Source organism: Populus trichocarpa, chromosome 9 (assembly GCF_000002775.5).
Source record: "Populus trichocarpa isolate Nisqually-1 chromosome 9, P.trichocarpa_v4.1, whole genome shotgun sequence".
NCBI classification, from domain to species: domain Eukaryota; kingdom Viridiplantae; phylum Streptophyta; class Magnoliopsida; order Malpighiales; family Salicaceae; genus Populus; species Populus trichocarpa.
This window is the reverse complement of record NC_037293.2, coordinates 9,699,946-9,708,969: the sequence shown is the minus strand read 5'-3', so window position 1 is coordinate 9,708,969 and position 9,024 is coordinate 9,699,946. Positions and strand designations below refer to the sequence as shown.

The window sequence follows — 9,024 nt, the reverse complement described above, 5'->3', positions numbered from 1 at the left end:
AATGATTTGTTAAACAATGAAAAGGTCACACGTTTTAGTGTTATAATTGATACTTAATTTCTTCCAAATAAACATTTGCATATTGTTGGCAATCCACCAATCCACCCTTCACAACATGCATACATGCATAGACAAGCTATAAAAAAATGAAAAATAAATGGAAGTTATTGAATAGTGATGAATTCCAAAATTTAAGATGCTTAAAAATAAGGTGGGTATGTTGGATAATCAGTTAATTTCTTAATTTAAATAATATAATATATTCTCTCTATCTACTATCTACGGTGTCTGGTGGCTTGATATAGAAAGCTCAGGTGATACATGTAAAAGATCTCTTTTGATAGATGTGAGGGCTCTCTAATTCTTGAATTAGTAGCTTTATAAAGAGAGAAAACACAATAATATTTAGAGAGATAAACTCTAAAAATATATATGTTGAAAATGTTAAGAATAAGGAGATTGTGAACCTTGAGTTTAAACGATTCATGGTGTATTGATAGTTCATGAGTCTTTTTTTTATTGAGAGAAAAGGTTGAAGTGTAATTTCAATTTCAAGTTGTATTCTACTCAAAATAATATGTGTTAGATCAGTATAAAATACTGAAGAATCTACGCAGGGTTCTAGAAAAAATTCCAAAAGAATGTTGGGCTCGAGCAAGGTGCCCGAGCCCATTAGAGGTGAAAAATAAAACTCGATCGCTGCTTAGACTCGAGCTCGTTCCACGAGGATACTGGGGTGCACGCCTAACTTATTGTCTATTGGACTCGAGCTACCATATTTAAACTTGATCTTATTAGATCCAGGCTGTATATTAGGCTCGAGTTTGGTAACTTAACCAAAAAAGTATTTTATTAGATTTTTTATAATTTTTCAGCCTATTAAATTTGAATCCATAAAGTGTAACCTGATCTCCTTTACGTGGTTCATCTATCTAGATAAGAAAATTATTGTTATTAATTGGACAGCCATGTTGTTCATATGCACATGAAGTTTCAATTATATGCATTCGATGAACGCGTGGCCATGTTTTCTTTTTAAATCACATGTCTTCTTATGTCGTCTTTTCTTTATTTTAGTTCCTTTTTTTTTGGATTATTTGTTCGATGTTGATGTGATATCGTATCATTCATAAAGAGAAAGGGAGGAAAAGGTAAAGCCGCTCATGTAATTTCCACAGGTCTCAATCTAAAGACCTTAAGAAATTAAATAATTCAAAATGATTAAAAAAGAATTATCAAGAAAATAATGTTGTCTCCCAACTTGGCCACCTTGAGATTTTTTATTGGCAAGCTTCTAGAGAAACTTTTTCACTTGAATTACCAATTTGAACTATTTCATGTAATCTCTCTTTGCTCTTGGTGGCGCCTAATTAGAACTGTTAACCGGTAAAAACTCTCTTAATTCCAAATCTGTTGACACCTAATTACTTGAATTAATGACGGCAGTTAATAGCTTTCCTCAACGAGGTTCTCTCTCGGGTTGCTTTCAAGCCAGAATTGTTTTATCGCCTTGATTTTGAAGTATATAAGATCAATTAATGGCATGTGTAGACCATACTAATCACATTTAGATATGCAAAGAAAGCTGGTGTATATACATTACATGTACCGGCACATGAGTAAACTAAACCAATCACATCGTACAGATTTTTTTTTAATAAAATAAAGTAATCGAATTCGTTGCACCCACGTAAATCCAATCCACCCGACAGTGAAAAGGAGCTGAGTCATTATTATTATTAAAATTTGGAAGATTTAGACATTAACTTGTTTGTTTTGACACCACATGATTCGCATGATCCGTCTCTCTGATATGACGTGTCCCACAGATGAATTATTTATCATTTAGACATTAACTTGTTTGTTTTGCCTGGCGGAAAGGTAATCATTTCTTTGAGAAATATGACTCTTTTTTTTTTCTTTTTTTTTTTTATCTGGGCGATAAATATGACCATTTCACGTTATATAGAACGTGACCATATATTCTGCGATCTAATAATTTCGGAAGAGTTACTTCAGTCGAAACAGCGAAAGAGATGGGCGCAGAATTTGCCTTCAAGTTCTTCCTCCTTTATCTTGTGCTTGTTATGGTACTCTTAACTAGACTGTGCTAGCTTGGTTCATTTTGATATATAGTATATATGATCTGTATACGCTTATGCATGTGTATATATGAGTTATCTATTCAGTCTGTCTTTGTACCATTCTCTTCTCAATTAAAATATTTCTGATCAAGCTTAAACTTGTGTGTTTCGTACAGGAAATGATGAATGTTGATTCTTGTTCTTTTCTTTCTCTCTCTAAGTTGTTAATTATCTGAAGCATATGGTATATTGCAGTGTGTTGATGGAAAAGGAGGAGCCAGGGATGATTCTCAAAGTGAAGGGATGCATGGAGAACCTGTTCACGTTCATGATCATCCATCATCCCATATGGATCACATGGATCACTCGCTGTTAGTGTTTTTCACCTTGAATGATCTAAAAGTGGGAAGAACAATGCCCATATATTTTCCGAAGAAGGACCCTTCAAAATCTCCTCGCTTGTTGCCTAGAGAAGATGCAAATTCAATTCCTTTTTCATATGAAAAATTTCCGTATCTTCTTCAATTCTTCTCCTTCTCTAATGGGTCTCCCCAAGCCATAGCTATGGAAGATACGCTTAGAGCATGTGAGATTAAACCCATCAAAGGGGAGGTCAAATTTTGTGCTACGTCCTTAGAATCCATGCTTGATTTTGTACAAGGTATACTTGGCTTGGAGTCCCGGTTCAAAGTTGTGAGCACTACCTACCTTACAGAATCAAGTATCCTGCTCCAAAATTATACTATCCTAGAAGTGCCAAAAGAGGTACCAGCTCCAAAGATGGTAGCATGTCACACTATGACTTACCCTTATGCAGTTTTCTATTGCCATAGCCAAGGGACTAAGAACAAGGTGTTTATGGTCTCACTAATCGGTGAGAATGGAGATAGGGTAGAAGCTCTTGCCGTTTGCCACTTGGATACTTCACAGTGGAGTCGTAATCATGTGTCGTTTAAAGTGCTTGGAATTGAACCAGGGTCCTCCGATGTCTGCCATTTCTTCCCAGAAGACAATCTAGTGTATGTTCCCATGCCAACTATGTCTAATAATCTAATAAATGTAATGTGAGCTCTGCAGTCCTGAGTGATCAATGTAATGTGCCAATAAAATGTTCAGATAAAATTGAACTTCCATGTCTTCACGTGAGTTTTTAGAGAGGAAGTTACGCAGAAGGTAAAGAATTAAGATGGCGTGACAAGCTCCAACAGAACTTTTTTTCTGAAATCCTTTAGCTTAATGGTTCGCTCTCTTTATATTCTCACCTACTGTATTCAAATCTGAACAAAACTAGCCAGCAGGGGTGATGATATCCCGAGCTAACCGGCCTTCACATGGATTTGATCCAGTTTACAATTTTATGAGCGAAAGTTTGAGCATTTGAACAAGAGAGTGCATTAGCCTTGATAGGCCATGTCGAAGTATATCAATCTCAAGGTCGGCCAACTGATATCACTTTTAGGTATCCAGCTTCTTTCCAGCGGAAGGAGCAAGGCTATTATTCTGAAGCTTAACCCTCCTAAGAAAGCACTGCTACACAAAATAATATTATTTGATATTTATTTGAGCAAGGCTACTTCTTTCCGCTCAATCTGCATGATTCTCACAATTTGAGCAGATTATTTGATGCCTTGTATAAAAGGTGTTTTTTTGTGCTAGGACAGTGATCCACGATAATTGGCTATTTCCCTCTCAATAATATCCAAATATGATCTTGGATAGTATGGTTAATCATTAATGTTTTCTATGATTGAAGCTAGAATGAGAATATTTAGAAATATACTATATAACTAGCTTGAGTTATGCGGGTCAAATTAATTTTTTTTAATATAAAAAATATTTCAAGCATTGCTAAATTTTTTTCTTAAAAAAAATTAAATTATACGAGAGTTAATTCAATATGACCCGATCACCTTGACGGGTCTAAAAATAATTTGAACGACCAGTAAAAATATAATTTGACTAAAAGATTCAATATGATATATTTTTAAAAAATATTAAAATGATAACATATTAAATCAACCCATATCGACTTGAGTTTATCTATCAAAATCGTGATCTAGATCATGATATCATGATGACCCCACATAAAATATATCAAAACAAATTATGAAGTGTAGTTCCTAATCAACTCAATGTTGAAGAATAAAATTGAAAAAAAAATAACAAAAAAAAACTCGAGTCAACTCGAGTTAATCTATTAAATCCATGACCTGAGTCGTGAGACCATGATAACCTCATACAAAGTAAATTAAAACAAATTATGAATCTCAACTTCTAATCAACCCAAATTTGAAGGATGAAAATGAAAAAAAAATATTAATGAAATAAAAAACATAAAAATTTACTCGAGTCAACCCGGATACTCTGTCAAGCTTTAATCACTTTAAATAAACCCAACTATATTCAGTACCATTTCATTCACAGTTGCCGTTTTCATCTGCAGACAATTCTTTTTTCCTCCCTCCAGATCGTCTCTTCGAGACTTCATTTATTCTCTCCGGCTTCCATTTGTCAAGAAGGCCATTATCCGATCAACAAAAAGTGGATGCAGTCCATGTTTATGCTTGAGCTTAGCCACCAAAATCATAAATCTCTCTGGCTCTTTGATGCGGTTAATTTGAAAATAGAAGATTTTACTGTGAGAAGGGAAGAAGAGAATAGAGAAGCAAGAGTTTAGAAAAACAAGGGGAAAGAGAGGCGGCGGAGAAAGAAAGATAAATATCAATTCATTTTTCATTGTACCCGTTGCATGTTTGATTGGTGCAAGCTAGATCATTGTTATATCATGTTATTTTTTTTAACATAAAAATTATTGAAACATTATTAATATTTTTTCTATTTTTTTTTAATCATGTGACAATTTATTTAATGTAACTCGATTGATTTGATAAGTTTAAAAATAACTCGGATGACTAATAAAAATATAGTTCCATTTAAAAAAATATTTAAAATTATATTTTTTAATAAATATTAAGACAATAATATATTCAATCAATTCCGGTCAATTTAGGTTAATTTGTCAATCTACATGTCACGTTATGAAACCATGATAATCTAATAGAAAACAGATGAAAATAAATTATAAAACTCAATCCCTAAAAAATTTAATATTAAAGGATATAATTAAAATTAAAAAATCAATTAAAAAAAATACAAAAAACAACTTGAATCATCACATGATGACATGTTAAACTCATAGCTCGAGTCATGAAATGAGAATAATCTCATGGAAAACAAATCGAAATAAATCACAAAGTTTAATTCTCAATTAAATCAATATTGAATGACAAAATTAAAAAAATTTAATTATAAAAAAAACTTGAATCAATCAAATTAACTAATTAAACTTAAAGTTTGAGTTAGGAGAATAAGATAATATTATAAAAAAAAAATTATTTTCTAATGAATATAATATTAAAGCATGAAATTAAAATTAAAAATATAAAAAAATAAATGAAAAAAAATAAAGGAAAGAAAAATAAAAAATATTCAAGAATTTTTTGAGGACTGTAAAATCCCCTCCTTTTTGTTTTGAAATTAATTAAATGATACATGGTACTCCAAACTCTCTCTAGACTAAGCAGCCTAATTAATAGTCTAAGCCCACCAACAAATGGGCCAATTAGGCCTCGACTTCCCATTTTAAATATTTAAATACATGAGCACATGGCCTATACGAAAAACATGCATCTCTCTTCATAGACCCTTGTCCTCGAAAAGTTTAGACTGCTACTAAACAGAAAGCCGTCCAGCTCCTTAAGTTGTCCTTCATTCCGATTACAACTTTAAATGAACATGAGCACCAACGCCGTAACGCACAAGATTATGCAGCCTTCATGATCTACTAGAATTTGCATAATGACATCAACAAACCAAGACTTGTTATCATCAAATGCGAGTCTGTTCTTTGTTATATCTTTTAGTACTTCAGCGCCGAAAGTATCAGCTTCTCTCGAGAAAGTACCTATAAGCCAGCACACGCACAATCTGAGGAGACAATATTTCTATGGTGATAAAACTACACGTGTACCTGAGTGAAGTCTGAACCTCCGAGAGTAAATTTCACATGAAAGATCAATGCTCTCCTATCCTCGACAAGTTTGTTTCCTCCTGCAATTAGTTTGCAATAAGATGAAAAAATGTAATTCGTTCTTCTTTTCCTACTCTTGAAGTTCCATAGGATGTGCCTGATGAGTATTGACCATTTTCCTCCCTATTTTATTCCACAATTTCCATATAATCCGTCAATCGCAGCATCATTCTTTTGTTCCACAAACACACAATTGGAATAATTAAGTTTTGATTCACCATCACAAAAATCTTTTAGCAACAAGCTACCAAATCCAAAACTGTCATGAATTATGCCAAGACCACAGCGTTTCGAGATATCACAAAACATTATCCAAACAACACAAGCATTTAGCACCAGTACTGTTGTAAGCATATAAGAAGACACGAGTAACCAAGCCATGATGTAACCATCTGGAGTTTCGTTTCTTCTTGTCTCTTCTAGCACAATGGCCAGACTGCAATTTAATTCTACTAGCAGTGACCCACAGCAAGCTCCCACTTCCCCTGTAAAAAGTTTCTCGTCAATTGTTGAAAGTTGCTTTCGGTTACAAGTAATAATGTCAAGCTAGCCCGGTGTGAACTTTCAACTTGCAAACCTTGTACCAATCAACCATGTATTTAACCACTCTCTCTCTATCATTAACATAAGCTCCCACCGAGTTGTTAACCAAACATTTCGGATGCCTCTTGAACCAATTCATGGTCTCTTCATTCGCAATTTCTGACAAAGCATTAATCCCTTGAACACTAAAGTTACCAAGCAGCCAACACAGATTAGTATCCCAAGGTAATAGCAATGTTGCAAGAAGGCTTTGCATGAGAGCTTTCTCATTTATGTCAGTTGTTACTTGGAGAGACAAGCTCTGGTTATGAGTTTTGTTAATGAATCATCAACACTTTTCTCGGCAACCATTATTTGGACACTTGGTGAAAAACTAGTGACCCAATGTCCACATAAACCTCTCTTTCTAATCATATAACTCCACACAATTCTACCTAGGTCAAAATTTAGGGAGTAAACAAGCTTTTCATTATTGCACTTACAGCAACTCATAACAATATTAATTCCCAACCCATTCATGCATGGAACAGTCCCATCTCCGTGCCTGTTTTAGGTCTTATAATTCCAAGGAATGTTTCCATGGTAAAACTTCACAGTATAAGCAAGCTTTCGATTGTTGGAATTCTTAAGAGCAATAACGCCTAAACTGCTCCCCATAAAACTATCCCCCTTTACTACTCCATGAATTTCACACAAACAAGAGAATTGTTGAACCACTTCAATTCGGGTCTTAGATCCTATTCCTTTAACGGACCACCACCATAAGCAGCTAAATAGAAGTTTCCAAACGCCTGAAGGCAGAGTTCAATCATCAAACAAGCAAATCCTTTTGTCTTCAATGCCATCCTTCCGCTAACTTCAGAGAGCACAAAAATCGTATAATGTAACTCTAGCTCTTTGTCATCATCACTAGACACCACCTTAAGGCTATTATGATGACTGGTTACCCTTCCACCAACAATATTAGGAAAGGTAAAATCTATGTCATTGAACGCCCAGCGGAAATCCAGTAACAACCACGCCCAAGCCCTTATCATCAAAGTATAATCATCTTCTTTTGGCCACCAAACTCCTGATCGTGCAAGGAATAGTTCTACGGACTACACTGATTCAGAATTAAGCATTCTCCACCATTGATACCTACAGGATCATACTATTTAACAGTTTTGTCTCCCTCAAAATCATCAAGTATTAAAGATCCTTCACCATCTCCACTTATAGGCAAAGGAGTATCAATATCATATTTTATGTTGGAATCTACATACATGCTCAGCTTTAGGTACAAGTGAATACTTACAAACAATCAAGTTGGAATCTGCTATAGGCATCTCAGTAGTGTACTGACCCGTGGCATTTCTCATGTATCAACACCAAGGCCCTTCTCAGAAGCATTATGTCGAACACTTGGGTCTAGAGCTTTTGAGGAGGGCAAATCATAGTGTTTATTAGCAAGATGAAGCAGTTAACTCAAAATTACCTATTTTCTTTTGATCATCCACCCATCCACTACTTGCATGTCATTTGACTAGCCCATAGCCTCTTATTATTTACATTTATTTTATTTGGCACTTTTTTTATATATAAATCATAACACTAGCTTTGATCCTTTAACTGCTGTGCTACCTTATCAATGACTTGTTCTTACCCCCCCAATATATATATATATATATATATATATATATATATATATATATATATATATAAAGAGTTTTAAATTAAGATTCTTTTATTTGATTTTTTTATAATTTTAAAATATCAGGATATTTACTAAACCAATGTATGTAGTCATTGATAATTTCTTAAACCAATAAGAACTCAAATAAATAAAAACTAAAGAAAAGATATTAAACAAATCTATTTTTAGATTGAATTTTTGTATTTTTACATAGTTTTTAATAATTGTCTCGAGACAAAAAAAAAATAAAGAAAAAAATTATATTACATATTTTTTTTATACCTCTTCTTTTACAAGTATAAAAATTTACTTTAAAATTATCCCAACTAAATACACTTATATCTCTGTTATTTTTGTTTTTTCTATACAGGATAACAGACAAATACTACCTTAAAATATATGAAAATATATCATATTTTTCCCTATTTTTTTTTATTATTTCTATTCCAAGATAATAACCAAAACTCTATAAGTTACAGCAAACAGCTACCGTCTACCGGGTTATAGCTATCTCATGCACCTCGTTTTCCTTTCTTGCACGCGGATGCTCATGAGTTAAACATCCAACTTTAGCCCCTTTTTATTTTCATTCAAATTTCATCCATTTTTGGCCATGTCAAGAAAAGAAGAAA

The 9,024-nt window shown here is 33.4% G+C and overlaps 1 protein-coding gene across 1 annotated transcript; it reads left to right on the top strand.

The window, feature by feature from the left end:
- The first annotated feature begins 1,921 nt into the window (after positions 1 to 1,921).
- On the top strand, positions 1,922 to 3,225 carry LOC7464036 (BURP domain-containing protein BNM2A). Its single transcript, XM_002313018.4, has 2 exons — positions 1,922 to 2,090; positions 2,340 to 3,225. The coding sequence occupies exons 1-2, from the start codon at positions 2,037 to 2,039 to the stop codon at positions 3,150 to 3,152; spliced, it is 867 nt and encodes a 288-aa protein (XP_002313054.3). The 5' UTR covers positions 1,922 to 2,036; the 3' UTR covers positions 3,153 to 3,225.
- Positions 3,226 to 9,024: the final 5,799 nt, after the last annotated feature.